Genomic DNA, 19,071 nt, shown 5'->3' on the forward strand with positions numbered 1-19,071 from the left:
TAAAGTTTTATGCTTGGTTTTGATTATTCTTTTCAAGTTCACTAATGATATGTATTTATCTGCCACTTGATCTTCGAAGGCAGAATTGAAATCCAGTTTGTGAGCAAGATAATGAAAATCTATACATAGCTCTTCTACTCCTTCTGTGCATTAAACAACCAGAAATGTGATAAGTCTTAATAGTTGCATGTTTGGTACTGCTAAGCTGTTCATAATAGGGTAGGTTTATAAAGACAATAAAACAAAAACCAAAAAACCAACACAAATCCAACAGCAACAAAACCACAAAGCAAGCCCCTGTTCTCATGTCTTTTGTTAAACATGAAATGTGTTTAAACATGCTTAAATATTGCACATAGCTGAACTGTTGAGTGATCTTAATTTGGAACCTGTGGTAAAGGTTAGGCTGGGGGAATGGTGGGTCTAAGCCAGTTTGTTGTTTCCCTAAGGCTAGCAATTTTTGTGCAAATGTTTTGAGAATCAGCATTAGCCTGTATATGCTGACTTACTTGCTTACAGAGCTTGTCTGGAGAACAAGTCAGAGTTTTTTGCTCACCTATCAAGTGTTTAAAGGCATTGGTTTTGATACCATGACAAGTTTTGAAGTAAGTGTAGTTGGGAAACAGGGTTCAAATGGGAAGTAGTTCCAGTGAAAAAAATCAGGGTGAAGAAAGAAGGTTTGAGTGTGTTAATAGATATGTTTTGTCTTAGTCTGGTAAGTTCAGATGTGAGGTGGTCGGACAATGCTGAGCATGGGGGCCTTTGTGGCTTAGGTGGGGTGGTAAGAGTGGTTTTTCTTCCAGGAGAGGAGCCTAAATGCAACCTAACTACTGAGGCAGGCCAAGTTTGCTAATCCTGGCTTAGGCTTGGTCACACCAGAAACCCTACATGTGATTTGCTATTATCTGAAGTCCATCATGAGACACAGCAGGATGCCCGAAATATGCTTAACCCAAAGGAAGGAAGGCAATCCCAATTCTGCGCTTGGGTCATGCTTGAAGTCCCCATGAGGCCAGTGGAGAGAGAGGGTAACGGGGCAGCTACATGACCCGGTTTGGTTTCTTAGGTTCGGTGCCAGCTCTTTGGTCTTCACGAGCACTTGGTATTCTACATCTGCCTGAAATAATAGGATCAGGAAGAGAATTTGGCTGAAGGCTGTGACTCCGCTCTTTTTATCTAGGTCTCCCAAATAGGTCTTTAATTCATCCTTCTAGTAAGTGGCACGACATTCTCTGTTAGTTCCGTACATCTCTACAGAGGTACCACCATTGTAGTTTTTTTGTCTAACATGTGTCTAGTATTTTCCCCTAACTGTGGTTTGTGAATATAGAAGTATCATTTTCATAACATTACATGTGTGCTGTAAGAACTGGGCTTCTCTTGAGGAAAAGCTAAGACACACAGGAAATTTATTTTAGTTCTAATACATGATATTGTTTGTACGCAACTGCCCCATGTTTGCCTTTTAGGGATACATTTCTTACCATTATACAAAACAAAGGCGACTGTTTTTTAACTATGTGTATCAAAACCAAGTACACCTAATGTGGGAGTTAGTGTTTGTAATGCAATTGTTGGCTTTTTTCCACATTAGCCTTATTCTTAAAGTATGTGACTTAACTTTCTTAAGTAATTTATATGCATATGCATATAAACTTAGCTTGTATTCACAGTAGTTCATTGATTTGCAAGAGATCTTAAGGACACCTTTTTTTCCACAAGCGAAGCCTTTTTCTATTTCGTATTTTTTGCCTTTTCTGTTCTGTAATGAGTTACTTTGTGTGACAGGTGGGAGATTCAAGAAAGAGATAGTAGTTGATGGACAAAGCTATCTGCTGCTGATTAGAGATGAAGGGGGCCCTCCAGAGGCACAGGTGAGCATTGCATATTTAGAGCTTTATCAGCCTAACACCACGGTTTCCTTTCCTTTAAAAAACTTCCTTTAAGAGAACTGGCTTTGTTTTGTGCTTTCCTGGGTCCTTCTGATCTTTCTGCTGGGAAAAAGTATATGTCGCCCTCAGGTGAAAAATATTCTATTTAGAAATTATTTGGGATTTCAATTACAATGTGAAACTGTATAGTAAAGATATATGGTTAACTTACATTGAATGCCTAATCAATATGCTTCCACTGGTGACAAAGTTGCACGTTATAGTCATAAGTTTTCTTCTGAGTTAGAATTTCTAAACTGTTAAAATACAAAGCAGATGTATGCACAGTGACACACACACTTGTGTACAAATCTTTGCGTTCCCTGCTCCTTCCACATTTTGCTCCCTGTGCTATTTAAGACTCAACTTTGTGAGTTCCAGTTCAGCACCACTGGGTTCTCAGATTTCTGACTTAGTGTCTGTATACGGTGTGTTGCCTCCTTGTCTCGTAGAAGTTGACTCATGGGGATTTGCCTTTGAGAAGGCACTTGTGATTTTGTGTGCTTAACCCTGTTACTCTATTTTGAATGACGTGAAGCAAAGCGTTTTGCTTATGTGATGCTTAAGTCACCGCAGACTCTGCTAGCCTGGCACAGGCAGAGTCCTTGTCTTCTGGCATCCTCCTTGTCTCCCCTCTACTTCTTCTTACCTGGGCACTAGCGGGGTTTCTCAAGTGTGTTGGCTGCCGCTGGCCTTGCTTTGCTTGGCTGTTCAGTGATGGATCAGCTTTTAAAAAAAAAAATAAATAAAAAAAATCCAGCACCAGGAACTGTGCTATCGCCAAACAGCTGAACGGGAGTGGTGCCAGCAGCAGCAGCTTGTGTTTCAATGCTCCACTATTGCTCATTAGCTGCAGGAGGATTAGAGCATGGGGGAAGGTGCCCGGACAAAGGAGAAGAGAAAGGAGGTGGAGGAAATGGAGTCCAAGAGAGACATCCTGGAAGGAAGTTAAAAGAAAAACAAAAAATTAGTGTTGCTGGCACATCTGCAGCCGTGTGAGGCAGGAGCCTAAAAGAAGTGCTCTGTTTGAGGCCATGAATAATTTGGCTGAAGTGCACAACGGTTTCTAGGCCCTGATGCTTAGAAAACATTCCCTCATATAAAACCATAAATAGTGGAGTTGTAAAGGTACACACAGCAATCTAAATATTTTTGTACCTGAAGAATTGGTTTTGCAGAGTTCATTTGCGCTAACTGCAAACTAATATACAGACACAGTGTTTTGCTTTTGATCTATGCTAGGTAAATTTGGGGATTTTAATTACTATTGTGGCTGAGGTCTGTTCTTCAGCAAATAATGCGTATGGCAAGGTTTAAGGTGTTAGTGCTATTTCACCTCTCAGAAGATGTGTTTCATGTGTAAATTATCTTTGGTATAATTTCAAGTCGTGTGTATATTAAAGATCTTTAATGTATTTATTAATTCCTGGAATAAAAACTTTACTTCTGGGTTCATGAATATTTATATCTGTAAAATGAAAATGGAACATTATCGGGAGAAAAATGTTTACCTCCCACTATTTACTTATGATATAAAAAGGGTTGGTAATTTTAGCCTTAAGGTTCTGCTTTTTGTGACAGTGCGGTATATTTTTGTCGATAGTTAGGATAGAATTAAGACTTCAATGAGTAACGAGCTGAACTGCGGTCTTCCTGGCACTCAGTGGCATGGGCTCTGGGGGAGTTCCCCGAGTGATGGCTTCTTTGCTTCAGTGCAAAGGCTGCAGCTCAGGTCTCACTTTTACAGTCCCCTTCTTTTTGGCAGGAAGGGAGGGAAAACAAACTCACCTGAAGACTCATTTTCTGGATCTATGATCTCTCTCTTTCTTGTCTAACATAAGATTGTGCAAAGATGAAAATAATTATTATTAAAAAAAAAAATCTCATTTCATAGAATTGAGAAGGTGGTGAGGTATACTGGCTGATGCTGCTTCAGTTTGTGAATATTGACGATGTGTTTTGCTCACCAGGTTTTACTTTACTCTTGCTGCCATCTGTTAAAAATGTAGTGGCTTCCTATTCTAAAACCCGATTAACATAGCAACTGAGCTCTAACAAGCTGCCGTGTGCTATTCTTTTGCAATTAGGAACTTTTTGTAGAATTTGGTTTCATTTGGGCTTATCTTGAACAAACAGATCTGCTCAATCACAGTAGTAAGTCTGAAGGTGGATTTGTGTATCAGCAGCTGACCTATCCTTCTTATTTAAAGCCATTCCCCACACAGTGGTGTGGATAAGATATCCTGGGTTTCTAGACCTTGTGCATATTTTCCAAATTTCCTTTGGTTTTTAATATCACAGGTCTGATATCCACAAAGCTTAAACTTATTTTAATATAAAAAGAGAAATAAGAAATTACTGGAAATATTTGTGTCTGGAGAAACTGCACAGAATAACCATGCTCTGGATTTTTTTAATAATTGTCGTTAGAAGGCTGCTGCTACACACTGATGAAACATTAAGAAAATTTAGAGAGACTGTTACCTTCCAAACTGATGCTTTAAGGACATTGTACCTGTAAGGAAGTGTTCTTGGCATGATGCTGCTGAGTCCAGTCAGTGAGAACAATTTTATAACAAGACCCAAAACCAAGTCCACACACAGTAATGATGCTGTCTCCGGTTCCTTTGGTTAGATCTTCTGGTTTGAATAGTTCAAATTTGATAGCGTGGTAGTTGACTTTATTCTGGTAGTAACTATGCTGTGTGTAAACAGTCCTGTCGTTACCATCTAGAAGATTGTCCTCCTGACTGTCTTGAAAGCCTCAAAACACTTTTGGCTATTTTTACACTGTAACCGGTGAGGTAGTGTTTGGTTTCAAGTACAATACAGCCACCAATATGCATGTTAACTTAAATGATCAGCTAATTTGCCATATGAAAAAGAGGCAAGAAGTACTACTAACTCCTGATTCTGAAAAAGGAAAATTTAATGAGCTCAGCAACTTCAGTACCTAAAGAGCTTTCCAGATTCATCCTGGTGGCTCTTTTTTTCTTCCCTTTGCATATGCCAGCTTGGGATGCCTTAGTAAAAGCTGAGATTGTGTGAATGTACAAACTAGTGAGTGAAGCAGTTTAAATACTGCAAGAGCAGAAACAAAACTGCAAGAGTTGGTAGGGCTGAACTAAGTGCTGACAAAGCTAGGCTAGTAGTGTAAAACTCAGCAAAACATCTCCCAAATGAACGTCCTTGCAGCTCACTGTGTGTTCAGCGTGTCCCCAATCTACCTGGCATATTGTAGTAATAATATAATGAAGAACATGAATACCGATGGCTGAAGCTTATTTCCATTGGTCTAAATTTGGGTAGGAATGGAGTCACTTAGGGAAAAATAAAGGCAGTGAGGTAAGCTTAACTTCAGCCTTTTTTTAATGTTCCGTATGTGTTTACTGTTATGCTAAATGTGTTTAAACAATCTTAGTTCACTTGTGAGCTAGAACTTTTTCACTTGCATGGTCACTTAAGCGGCACCTTGCCTTGGCCTGTGGATATGCCCGTCTTTTAGCAGATTACTGATGCCAGGAGAGAATAGTTTGCTTTCACACTGAAAGATGAACGAGACATTTGGTACTGTTTGCTCAATTAAGAGTGTCCGTCTAGCGAAGAATTGGAAATCTGAAATTAAAGTTTTTGGACATTGATCAAGAGGTGAGAATTACTAGCAATGCTTGTAAAACCACAACTGTAATACTTGTCCTGGCATTAACAGAAACATCAGTGTGCATGCATGCATGTAAATCACAGGGTGGGGAAATAGCACACTAAATGGGGCCCTCAAGTGCCTAGAGATAAGTGTTATTCATTTAAAATTCACAAATTCAGAAATCTGAGACTGTGATGTCTTCTTTCTCTGTGAATCAAAACCAATGTGCACTGATAGTAGTTGGCCTTGTAATATCATATACCAGTGAAGAAGAGATGCGGTTGTGAGTGTGGGGAAAAACCTTTGTGTATCCCAGATCCCCATCACTTGCAGAGTGATGAGATTCATCATTTTAGAAATGTATGCCACTTTAAGTCCTTGGTTATTGTCACTAACTAAGTTTCTCTGATGTGTGTTTCCCTCCAAGTAAGGTAAGAATGTTTCTCTTTTTCCTCATTACTGCTTTTCTCATAGTATGCCTTTTCCATTTTTATTCTGCAGTTTGCCATGTGGGTGGATGCTGTTATATTTGTCTTCAGCTTGGAAGATGAAATTAGCTTCCAGACTGTTTACCACTACTACAGCCGTATGGCTAACTATCGTAACACTAGTGAAATTCCAATGGTACTAGTGGGAACGCAGGGTAAGTGCAGTCTTGATTTACGACTGTGTTTCTGTGACTGTATAGACTGTTCCAAGCTGGCAAAGCCATGTCCTGTCCTTTCCCCTCTCTTGCATCAGCACTGCCATGCGTATGATGACGAGAGCTTGTGGATAAACTGGCAGTTAATCAGCAGAGTTGTGGTCTGCCGTTTGGGCTTCCTTGGCTGGCTTGCTACAGGGCCCCGTGACATTGTGAGGACTGGTTTGAGATGGGAGACAAATGTCCTTGCAGCACTCTTGGGAGAGGGAGTATAGGACTTTAGCAATGATGACTTACAAGAATATTTAAAAAATATTTGTGGTGCTTGCTGGTCATAGTGGTTTTCTTCATCAGCAGGGAGATGGTAATGTTGAATTTGGGCAGGTGAATCAGTTGTGTAATGAGGTTTTGAAGTCAAACTGGTTTCCATTAGCTTGGCAGTCTAGAAGTGATCAATATCCTGGCATTCCTAAGAGGCAGACAGATCAGCAATCAAAAACCTCCAACACTGTTGGAGCACTGTTGTGCCCCTGTGCAGTCTCTCAGGTCAGCCACTCCTTAAATCAAATAGAAATGCAGCTTTTAGCTGCCTGAGACACCACCACCACTCCCAATTCTGTTTTTCCAAAACCTCTTCTGGAGCAGCAGCGAGCAGCAGCTAGCCTATGGGAAAATGTAACAAGGGAAAGGCACCAGCAGTATTTCAATTTCTTTTGCATCTGAGCTATCTTTTGGGTATTCCCTGCCTTGTTTTGCCAGTGCGTCACGTTAACGTTTCATCAGTTTCCCATATTGCAGTTAGCTTGCTGCATGGAGTAGACATGAGTTGAGGCTGCTCTGCACCTAGCCATGTAGATGACCCTCCTGTGATAATTCTTACCAAAAATGAGGAGTTCTTGCATAGGTGCCGGACACAGACTTCTTTCTTTACAGAGCTCCTGTTTTGGAAGCGTAGTACAGACATTTTTGTGAGTTTCTTCCCACTGAAACATTTCTTTCAGAGTATAACGCCAGGTTACTGTGCTGCGTTGGAGGGAAAACGCAAGTGTCATGAGTTGCTCTTGTAGATTCGATTTTGGGCATCTTCCTTTTTAGTGTACGCTACCGGTTTTGGTGATGTTGAAGCTTTTCGCTGCTTTCTCAGCTTATTCTTTTGTCAGCTTTGTGGTCAGAGAGCAGTTTGCTTTTCCCTGCCTGCCTGCCCAGCTGTCACCAGTGCTGCCACGTGAAGGCAGGGGGGAAGCGTGGGCAGCACAGAAGGAGGAATTGCAACCGGGCTGTGGGGTGGAAACAGATGATAAAGAACGAAAAGGGAAGTAGGTACGCAAAAAGTCCTAGGATAGCGGAAACTACAGCCAAAAAGCAGAAATTAACTGCTTTGAAGGACCACGCTGTGCGCTTAAAACTGGAGTCGAAAAAGGAGAGGGGGAAACATTTCCCTGAGGTGTTTTTCTTTCTGCACATCTGACACTTTGGGGTATGGTTTTCCATCTTGTTCCCGCCATTACCAGAATGGAATTTGGTTTATCAAAGTTTATTTTCTGTTGCAGCGCTGATACAAAGGGGATTTTTTAAAATGTGGCTAAAGATGGAAATACTGCGAATTCTGGGAGTAAGCGTCAGGAAAAAATACAGCTTTTTGGCTACGTTGATGGTCAAGCGGTGCAGTGAAATGAAATATATGAAATATATTTGAAGTACACCTGTTTGACATCTAGCTGCTTGGTTTTGACTGTTATTCTTGAAATAAGCTATGAAATGAAATCTCTCCCAAAACATGAGCACTTGCTGGATGCTTCCAGACATTCTCCTCTGCCTGGTTGTGGTGTGGTGGGCCAGGCTGTAGCACTGAATTTGCTTTGCAAGTGAAGTTTTTGAAGTCCTGTTTTTGCTTATCAGTTCCTTTCTGGTTAAATGTTTTCAGCGCCCTCTGCTGATTAAAAACTATATCTGCCTTTAGCTTTCCAAATAACCACTCTGTTTTTATTAGTTAGATCTCATGAGAAGGTAGCGACAACATTGGTTGAGATATGGTCATGTCATGCCCAGAACCCAGCCTCAAATACAGCATAGCAAGAGTCACTGACTTCAGGCTCATGTTAAAGTGATGCTTTTTTTCCAAAGAACGAATGTAGTTTTGCTGCCACAGAACGCAGCAGACTTTTAGGAAAACTTTCTGAGCAGCTCTAAATGCTGAAATTGGTACCTGTCGTGGTGGCAAGGTGGTAGCTGCAGAGTTCCGTAGAACAGGTAGTATTGCTGTCTCACCTTAAGACTTTTTTTTTGCCAGAGGTAAGAATTACCATGATAGTCTTGGAAAAAAAAGTTGCTTTTTAAGATTTTTCATAGCATTATCATTTTATAGATAGTCAAGCAGTATAACCTTTGTAGAGTTCTTCCCCTATGGTGGAGTAGCAATGAAGAAATTTCCCCTTCATCTGTTAGCAGGGGTTGTTTGGTTGGTTTTTTTCTGGTGTAAGGTTTTTTTCAGCTCCTATGGCTAGGCTCTAGAAATTGGAGTTCAAAAGTATGCATGAAAAGTAGCTCTTGCAGAGAGGTACAAAGTATTATTATTTGTTTAGAAAAATATCATTTTTATTGGCTTTGCAATATGTTCACACAACGTCTCATGGGAGCCTTTACATCAAGGTTTGAGACTCAAAGTCATTTACGGTAAGTTTCCTGGATCCAGTCTTGGCTGTGACTCGGAAGCCAGGTCAACAATGGAACCTGTGACTACATGAAAAAAATCTCAGTTTCGTGTTGAACTGGGGAGTGTGTGCCTCCACTGAGGCGTGTGTGCTGTGGGTTCACGGCTGGGATTTAGCAGAGTGCTTTGCTTCCAGCCCGGCCTTGCTAGCACACTGTTGGTTCTCTGTGCCTAGGCAAAACGCAGACGGAACTAGCCGAAAAAAGGGGAAGGACCAAAAATAAGCATGAAGAGCAGAGTTACGTGAGGAACTGAGGGAAGAACTGGACTCTAGATTTTGAGCAACACGATAATGGCAGTCCTGTGCAGCTTTGTTATTTCTTATCTGCCATCGTGATTTTTTTCCCCAGTTGTCTTAGCGTTGTCTAGGTTTTTTTAAAGAAGAGCATCTCTTATGTGCAAATCGAACACTTGCCCTGCGTGTTGCAGTAATACCTGGTACCATTTCTCCCCCCATCCCATTGTATCTCCACTGAAAATATTCTTGTCCTTACAAATGTGTTGTGTTTTGAGCTTCACACTCTACAGGTGAAAGTTACTTAAAAGCCAGTGCTGATATTTATAGGAGGCCTAAAAATCATTTCACATGTTCAGAATCATCAGCTGCTTGTTTTTCTAAGTATGTTTTACATCAGAGCTCATGTTTTTACATGTGATTCTGTATTTTTTGCAGCTAGTGACCTAAATATATTTTGAGGTAACCAAAAAGCATCTTTTTTCCTGGTTTTCAGAATCAGTCTGCATGCTGGTGATACTAGCAACAAAGTATAAAATTGGAGTGATGCACACCCCTGTTGTTTCCCCAAAATTCTAAAAGTCTCATGGTTTGTACTTAAATTTCCTGCTTGGATATTGGTAATTATAAGATGATGTTTTCAAATTATGTCTAAATATGTATTTTTTCCCTGTTGTTGCTGTAGATGCTATAAGTTCCAGTAATCCACGTGTCATAGACGATGCCAGAGCAAGGAAATTATCGAATGATCTCAAGAGATGCACTTACTACGAAACCTGTGCTACTTACGGACTCAACGTGGAGAGAGTCTTCCAAGACGGTAAAGATCACTTTTTTCATCCGGCACATCACACAATACTGTAGCTAGTTTTTTAAATAATTGCTGATGTCTGATAGCTTAGGTACTTGTCTGTTTTGCAAGTGTTCGTTAACGTTTAGTTAAAGAAAATGCCCACTTTTGGAGATCTGTTTTGTTGTATTATCTTAAATGAAGTAGAGGGCTCCTTATGCTGAACACAGCACATGTACACTCTTGTATTCTCTACCAGCACCTTCAGTCTTAAGCATCTTGAGCTATTTTTAGTCTTTATTTATTTTTCAGTTTTCTTTGGTGCTTTCTTTATTTTAGCAAAGTTTTCTTTGTTTTGATTTAGTGCTCGTGGAGATGTTGAGAGGCTATTTGTGAAAAGTTGTTGAAAATTGTCTTGCACGTTTGAGAAACTGAGAAGAAATTGAGAAAATTGGTATGAATAGGGTAATCGGGAGAAGTAACTCATGGCATTCATGGAGTGTTAGAAGTGGAGAGTCTTGTGTAGGGGTTTAGAAGTAAAGTTGGCTGCTTAAGGGTGGTTTAAAACATTATTAGCAGCAATGTTCTAGTTTGCCTTGTAGGAGGTACTTGGGATTGTTGTGTACTGTCTCAAAAAAAGGAATAACAAAAGTGCTCTCTGACCGTCTGTAACTTTTTTGGAACAGTTAACCCTTGGAATGAGTTCTGTGGCTGGAGAAGTGATGCTGAACTTGGTCTTTACTGTATGAGATGGGCTTTGTGCCCCCTCTAGTGGAAATTCAGCCAGGTGGCTTGGTGTTTGCTGTCTGCTCTTCTAACCGCGGTTATTGTCTAGTGGCTGAACTTGTCAGCTTCTCATCGCAGCATTTCTGCTGCATGTAAAAGCCTTCTTAATTATGTTGAAATACTTCTCAGAGCTCCTTAGTTCTGGGTTTTTTGTTGCCAGCTTTTCAGTGCAAAGACCTGCACTGTCTGTGGTTTTGTGAGACAGTGTCACATCAGTACCTGTCAGAGATGTGTGTGAAGACAGCTAAAATTAAAAAAAGGCAAGCAAAACATTCACATTTTTAAATGGAAAATACTGATGTGCACTGCACTAGGTTTAATTCCAAGTAAGGGTGTTTTTACCTATCCTGTTGGTAGGATTTCAGAGAAGAGCATTTAAAGCTGTATCTTTGTGCTTTGCTCACTGTTTTTGCTTGAACTAGTTGCAGAAATTACTGTGTTCACTGCCTAGATTTTTCTATATTGAGTCTGAGTTTCAAAGAACCATTAGGGTTTTTTGTTAGTACATTTTGTTAGTACATTTGTGAGTGCTAGCTATAGTTAGATTTTTTTAATTATATATTCCAAGTTGCGGTGTTTGTGGATCTTTGTACAGCCTATATTTGCACACACCCCCATTTCCTTTCTTAGGGACCTTTTGAGAGAGAAGTCTCTGGGCACAAAGCTAGTGTGATAAACTTGTAAGCTTCCACAAAGCTTATTTGTGTCTCTGCTAAATGTCGGTAGTAAGTAGAAAGAATTGACAAAGATCATGTGTTTAAGAAATATCAAGGTTTTGTTTTACCTACATGGCACTCAACCAACTATGTAATATCTGCCAACTAATAGGATTAGGAATGCTTCTGTATAAATGTGTTACAGTTGCCAGACATGTCTGGGACCAAATCCAGTTCCTGATAATTTTTGCTGTTTATTTCAGCAGGAAACAAAGCAACTTCTTAACCCCGTTAAATGAGGGGGTGTGAATGAACAGTGCAAGTTGTTAATAGGGAGCACTTGATTAAATGACCCTTGGTTTGTGCAACTCTAGGAGGTTCAGGTTGCATGTAATCTTAACAATGTTTTTAGTGGCTTCTTCAGAGGGTTCATATAGTCTGTATGCGGACCACTGAAAGGCAAGGGGTAGAAATGCAGAAGTTTGAAGAAAAATTCTAAATTATGTTTCCTTTAGAAAAAGGATCTGACATATTGTTGGACCGTACATCAGGAGGCTGACTTACTGGGACACACATGGTATGTTGGGGAGGGCTGTTGTTGGCACCAGCCAGTGCTGTAGGTGATATCACCATTGCTTTAGTGACCATTAATGCTGTGAAAGCCTTTGACTAACGAGAATAACTTTGCTTGTTTTACTTTTTTTGGCAATGAACAGGTTATATCTTTTGTGAAATTGTATTCAATAGGAAATAAAAGCCAGTATGATGAAATGTACACTAGTTTTACACACACGCTCCAATTTTGTTCCAATGCCTTTTTGTGTTGGTAGGCACGGAATATAAAAAGTATATAACCACACCTGATGTAATTTAATAAAACTGCCCAGAATGGCTTGTGACTTGACATCACTGGCACATCACCTGTAGAACACTGTAGTGCTTTGTGAGTCTGAATGTGTGCAGCCAGTCTGTTACCTTGCTGGCTTCTGCTTAGTATCACGTCTTCTCCGATGCTGCTGTTAAACTGGAGTGGCTCTTCCTCATCTTATACTAAAGGATTTGGGGCCCCCCCTTCAACAGGGGAGCAAACATCTGCCTTGTTACATGAGTTGGACTCCATACCCATGGTTTAATTTTTTTTTTTTTTTTTTTAAATTGCAAGTGAATTCTGCAATACAACCTTTTGAGGGACTGCCTCTTGGGTATCCCTCAAGGGACTTTTGAGCCCTGTTTGCTTAAAGTCAAGCAGCACACAACATTGGTTAATAATGTCTCTTTGTGTTCGGATCCTTTCCAAAATACATGGAGCTGATTATCCAACATCAGAAAGCCTAGTCTGACTTGAAAAAAATGCTTCTTGATGTAGATATTGTCCATGAACAAGGAAAATAAGGGATGAGGGGAAGAGGGACAGGCAAAGTAGAGGTCTTCACATAGTATGGTCTTAAGTGTTTCTTATTATTTTGCAGAAACCCTCAGTCAGTGCCAGCAGCCTTCATAAATTAATTGTGTTTTTCAGCAAACTTGAAAGGGGTACCGACCAATTATTGCGTTTCATTAATAGATGAATGGATAAGACAGGTTTTTTTATTGTGTGTAGCTGAGGAAAAATAGTTGTTGACGAGTTAGTAGCCGTATGCAAGACATAAAGCTACTATACCTATCAAGACCGCTTCTGTATTGAAATTATTTTTAGACTTTGCTCCCAGCTGGATGGGTATCCATTCTTGGGATTTAGGTATAGGATTTAATCGCTATTTATCATATTCCAGGGTAGGTAATGCTTGGTATTTAGATGCTCCAAGTGTTTGCTTTGGTAGGTCCATGAGGGTATTTTAGTATGTTGACCAAGGTCCCACAGCTTTTCCTGGCTCGTAACTTTGATGAACGCTTCACTTCTTGTAAATTTTTAGAATAATGTTGATTGCTATGGGTGGTTTGGGGTTTTTTGTTTGTTTTTAAATGTGTATATTGCACTGGATGCAATAGGTGAGATTGGGTTTGGTTTAGTCATGTTAGCTTTAGTGCTCTCATTTTGCACGCAACGACTCCTATTTGATACTTTTTTAATCAAGTCAAACACTGTGCAATGGTTTGCATCAGCTGTGATTTACATACATAATTTATGGTCCAAATGCAGCCTGTTCTTCCTCTCCCCCTTCTGTTTTTCAGGAACTTTGAATTGCCAGTGAGTTGGTAAATCTGAAACTATCTGTAAACCTCCATTGTCCAAACCCCTGTTACGAGTCCAAGTTAGAGCAGACTTTTCTTTAGCATACCAGTTATTAGTTTTGTTACAAAAGGTGCTGTTTTACAAGCTTTTTCTAAAGTCTAGTTTCTTGTTTCTTTTCTGCCTTGATGTGATGTAGAACTACCTTTTGGAGGAAGAAATTGGAAACGGCATGGAAGGGTCTTTTACTCCTTCATTGCACACACATTAGAAATTAAATTTCTAATTTTTCCCCTGCAAGCATCCACTGAACTCTGTTAGTGGTCATCTATTATGACTTTTGTCTATTATAACTAATTTCTGATTTTCCCCTGCAGTTGAGTGGTAGAATAATTTAACTTGAACGGTTATTATTATGAGAAGGCTACTTTATTCTTTAGTTAAATCCAAATACATTGTTTACAATGCTTCATTACAGTTGATTAAGCTCACTATTGATTGTAACAGAGTATAGAATTATAGAATCATTTAGGTTGGAAAAGACCTCTAAGATCATTGAGTCCATAGGTTCATAATTTATAATATGAACACTGCTTTACAATAATATTTCACTTTTGTCTGCAGAAGCTTCTTATGAAGGCTGATGTGTAGTTAATGTACATCTATATATTTTTAGATAACTTTTTTAATGCTTTAAGAAGCTGAACACTGTAATTTGTAAACAGTTGCTGTCAGGATGGTTATTCTTAGTCCTTTGGAATGTGCATATGATGAATCACTCATTTTCTGATATCCTAATAATAATTTACAAATTAAACTGTTTTGATAGTGTACTAGAGCTTGTAATTTCCTAAGTGTAATTAAGTATTCAGTCATCCTGTGATGTGATGATCAGCTGTTCTGTGTAAAAGTTTGTACTCTAAAGTGAAGCAGGATTTTGAATATTTGAGAGCTGTTTTTAACGTTCAGCATTGTCCCACTTGGGTCTAATCTCTGACGCTGCTTGAAGTCAGAGCTGCACAAGCAGGCCCTGAATTTCAGTCTGAAATAAAAAAGAAAAATTCCAGGTTCCAGGGGATTAGCTTAATAATGTGCCCAACAATGGAGGATAATAAATTCTTTTTTAGCTTTTGATATTTGGAATTTGGAATTGTTGGACAGCGGAATTATGTTTAAAAAATAGGATCAAATGCTAATAGGATCCATTTTACTTGAGATTTCCTAATTAAGAATTAGGGTGGTTTTTTTCCCTGCTTATCAGAATGGATTTTATCAATGACATTGGAAATGATTATTTTAATATTTCTTGTCAGCACAGTATTGTAATGACTGTGTACTGCCCCAGGATGCCTTTTTAATGATTTTAGCCTTCTTGAATTAGCTTGATGTACCATTAATGCATAAGAATTGCTTTTATTTTTGTTCACGATGTATTCATAATTGCACATCTTTCCCTGCTTTATGTTCAGATTTTCTTTGACCCATTTAACTGTGTGCCATGCAGTTCTCTGACGTCGGAGAGGAAAAGCAAATGTTCAAATATTTAGAGGGTAAAATTTTACCATCAATGTAGCTTGCATCACTGGGTGTGAAACAAACGAGTTTGAATCTTAATTTCGATTCAGAGTCGAGTCTGTTACTGTGGCTTAGCAGTTCACTTTGGTTGTACGCCTGCTAGCAATCAAAGTAGAAGATACTTATATCTTTCAGCATAAACTTTCAGTATGGAGATCTTTTGTATTGCTGCAGTTACCACTGTAACTATGTGCATAAGGCAAAATGCTGAAAACCTACTGGTTAGTCATGTCAGTATTATAACTTTAAAAATTTGGGGGAGAGAAAGCCAATCTTAAGGGCTTGCGGTCTAACCCACTTGTGTAGTTAGTAGGAATACCTAAAACTGTATTTCTTCTGTGTGTGTGTGTATATATATATATACACACGTATGTATTTGTGTGTCTGTATATACACACATGTATATATTTGCGTGTCTGTGTGTATGTATATATGTTACTGATGAACCTTGCTGGGAAGGGATTTCTGCAGTGTCAGGGTTTAGAGCCTCCCTGTTAAGGTGCTGTTAGAGACATCGCGTCCTGTGAAGATGCACTTGGTGGAAGATTTTTGGCCCCGCTTACTTGTCTCAGACACCGTGGATGGCATTGCTATTGCCCTGTCTGTCTTAGGAAAAGTGTTTCGGTTAGGGTTGAGGTTTGGAAAACTCAAATATCCCATTCTGTTGTGCATGTGGTGTCTGTTACATGAGTTGTCAAACAGATTTGGGAGGTTTTACGTTGTGTGGATGGCTGTAACACAGAAATTTTGAAATAAAAATGCCCCAAAGAGCAATAAACCTGTAAAAATTGAGGCAGGAGTTACAGGTACATAATGGCAGAGGCTACTGCTGCCTCACAGTTTGGACCTTTCACTGTAGTGCTGTGCTGTTGCCGTTGTTTTTGGATGCTTTATTTGCAAATGAAACTAATCTTTTATTATGGAGTGTGTCTAGTGTGTGTAAAAGCTTACAAGAAATATTTTATTTCCAAATCTAAATAATATTTCGGGTGTTGTGTTGAACAACTGTGTCTAAAAGGGGTACCTTGAAGTACAAATTCTCCGTTAAGGGATGGAAGATGACAAATTAATCCTCATACAGCCAGATTGCGGGGAAAGGCTGTCACTTGCTATCAGTGTTACCAAGTCAGCTTTTATAGATGTATTTTCATTAGGAAACGTTAATCAGTCTAATGGGAAGTAAATAAAGTCTCTGTCCTATTCTGCTGACAGCTATTTAGGAAGAGGCAATATTCACTCTTGCACTAAATACGGCCTGAAGGCTTCTTCAGTTTGGGAGTGGGAGGCTGGGGCAGTGGGGACCCAAGTGCGGGGCAGAGCTGGGGAGCAGGTCCTCTGGCTCCTGGAATTCCTTTGATTTCGGTAAGGCGCAGCTGTGACCTTTTGGAGAGCACTCGGCATCCGAAGCGATGTGACGTGCCACTCTGGTAGCTCATTAGTTAGGCTAGTCAGAGGCGGACTGATTACTCGTTCGTTAGGCTAGTCAAAGGTGGGCTGGATCAGCCTGCTAAAACTGACACGCTCCTCCATGCTGCAGCAATACTGGGAACCAGATCCTTTTGGTTGTGAGGTCCAGGTATTTGCATCTCTTTTTTTTTTTTTTTTTTTTTTAAGAAGGAGAAATAAAAGGGTTGTAAGTTTTGCCCTTAGTACTACGGCTCATCCGGGAGCAACAACCCCTCAGCCCCCCTTCGTTTTAAGAACCCCCTTGGCGTATAAACGAACATAAAATTAACGCTTCAGTGTAACGCTCCAACGTCAATCAAGCACGGCAGAACCCGGCGGCCGGAGCTGGATGCCGGGGGCGGTGCCGGCTCCCCCCGCGGCCGCCAGGGGGCGCCGCAGCCGCGGGCCCCCCCCGGGCCGATCCCGGCGGCGGGCCGTGAAACCCGCCCTCCTCCCTCACGGAGGGGTGGAGGCTGAAGGCTCTTCCCGAGGGCTCTTCCTCCTGCTCCTCCTTCTCGCCGCCGGCCCCTTTGCTCCCGCCGAAGGCCCGGGTGGCGGCCGGCTTCCTCCAGGCGGAGGACTTGAGGCTGTTAGCTTCGTAGCCTCTCTGAGCTGGCCGGTGGCGCTCGCCAGCAGCCTGGCTTTATGGCACGGAGGTTACCTGAAGCGGTTAGAGGCTTTTGGGGCTCGCCTCCCTGCGTGGAGAAGGCAGCGGGCGTGAGGAAGCGTGGCCTTGTCGGCTGAGGCCTTGCTCTGTCACCGGCTTCCTTCCTCACGCTGGTGGGCAGTATTTCTAGACTTGGTTCCTGCTCTTGAATTTTAATATCACTGACATTTAAGCTGTTAGTGTTCAAAAGTTCCAAATTTCAATTTTTCTTCATTCTGTGTGGGAGAAATACGTTTTTTAGATGCCTCGTGTGCTACCTATTTTAAAAAAACAAATTAAACGGAACAACCCATACCCTTTCATGGCAGTAGGACTTTAGGTCCAAATGCGGTGGAACAGCCCTTTCCAAGACATTTCGCTTGCTGGAGCATGTGCCTCTCTGGTTTGCTGTCTGTCTTTCCAGGAACAACATGCCATAGCTGAGCACAGAAGCAGTAATTCTCTACTTGAGTAAATTCTTTACTTGAATGCCACCATGTGGTATTCTTTCTTTTCCTATTTTGTATTGTTTGGGGAAGATACAGCAGATTTTTAATAGGTGTTAATATATCTTACAAACTGTCTTTAGAGAATTTTCTTCGGAGCTTTGTATAACTGAATTAGAAAATTCAAAGAATTTAGTAATGAGAGTCAGTAGAAAAAAGATATAAATACATAAATCTGATATGGCTTGTCTTGCAAAGTCTATTTCTGCATACGTTTTGTTCTGAACTTGATGTTATTTTAGTATGAAACTTTGCCCTGACTCCTGCCTGACTTTAACTCTTATGTGCCATTAATAAATGGGAAGATTTAGTTTGTGCAGTTCTGGAAACAAGAATTTCACTCCATCAGTGGTTTTGTAGTGGCTGCTTTTGTTTACACAGACTATCTCCCCGGACGTACTGATTTCCATTTAACCTCTCAGACCCATAACCTTACTGAGATGGCATGTTCTCCACCGGTTCTGATGTCGTAAATCAGACTGCACATTGTTATGGGAGGCTCCCATGTTAGTTGGTAGGAGGAAATTATTCAGCATCTGAAATCAATATCATATAGAAACGCTTGAAGTGAGCTCTACGAATTACGTACTGCCTGGAGAAACAGCAAGAGTATGAAGAAGTCTTCATCCTGGGACGCAGTTAGCATCAGCAGGACTGGGCTGCAAAATGGCAGGTATTTGTGCAAGCAATGTAACACACTATACCGCAGCCCCTTTTCCTTGGACTTAATTTTGTGAAGGATTAACTGAAATTCACACTTTATACATTACAGTTCAAGATTTTTTTCTGTTGTCCCTGGGGACTTAAAAGGTCTCTTCTGTATGCAGTTTCCCTCATGCTTGGCAGTTGTTTGTATGTTACAGCCATGCTGTTTGTTGGGACTCTCGCGTGTCCTTTGCCTGGTTGCCACTTTTCATGAAAACTGCAGGGACTTTGCAGGCTTTGGGGCTTTGAGACTTGCACTGCTTCATCAGATTTCTTCAAATCTGCACCCAAATTCAAATGCAAGTGGAGGAAAGAAGAAAAGGAGGTCTTCCAATGACATATCTGCATCTGTTTTTCTCATTCTTGGAATTAAATGATGGGATGAGGAGGGGTAGTCCAGGGTGTGGCATTTAAGAAGTGCTGTAATTTGTACAGAGGAGTTGAATGATGGTAGTGCTTCTAAAAGTTCCAGGGAGGTTTAGTTTTTAGCTGTGGTATGTCATTCACTAGGTTACTTGTAGAAAACAGTAATCTCTGCAGAACTTTCCATGTGACTTACAAATCTTATAGGATTAGTTTTATGGCACATTCTTTAAGTCTTAATTTGAATTGTGTGCAGTAAGGCAGAT

The 19,071-nt window shown here is 40.4% G+C and overlaps 1 protein-coding gene across 19 annotated transcripts in view; it reads left to right on the forward strand.

The window, feature by feature from the left end:
* The window catches only part of AGAP1 (ArfGAP with GTPase domain, ankyrin repeat and PH domain 1), a 397,188-nt gene that overhangs the window by 150,125 nt on the left and 227,992 nt on the right, over positions 1–19,071 (forward strand). For 10 of the 19 annotated variants that reach the window (XM_030016796.2, XM_030016795.2, XM_030016799.2 and 7 more), the window contains 4 exons: positions 1,789–1,874; positions 5,241–5,276; positions 6,076–6,217; positions 9,848–9,982. In XM_030016796.2, coding sequence (XP_029872656.1) covers positions 1,789–1,874; positions 5,241–5,276; positions 6,076–6,217; positions 9,848–9,982 — 399 coding nt within the window. The remainder of the gene's footprint in view (positions 1–1,788; positions 1,875–5,240; positions 5,277–6,075; positions 6,218–9,847; positions 9,983–19,071) is intronic. The other 9 variants (XM_030016798.2, XM_030016797.2, XM_030016800.2 and 6 more) reach the window with 1 other exon arrangement.

This window comes from Aquila chrysaetos, chromosome 6, assembly GCF_900496995.4.
Source record: "Aquila chrysaetos chrysaetos chromosome 6, bAquChr1.4, whole genome shotgun sequence".
NCBI lineage: Eukaryota > Metazoa > Chordata > Aves > Accipitriformes > Accipitridae > Aquila > Aquila chrysaetos.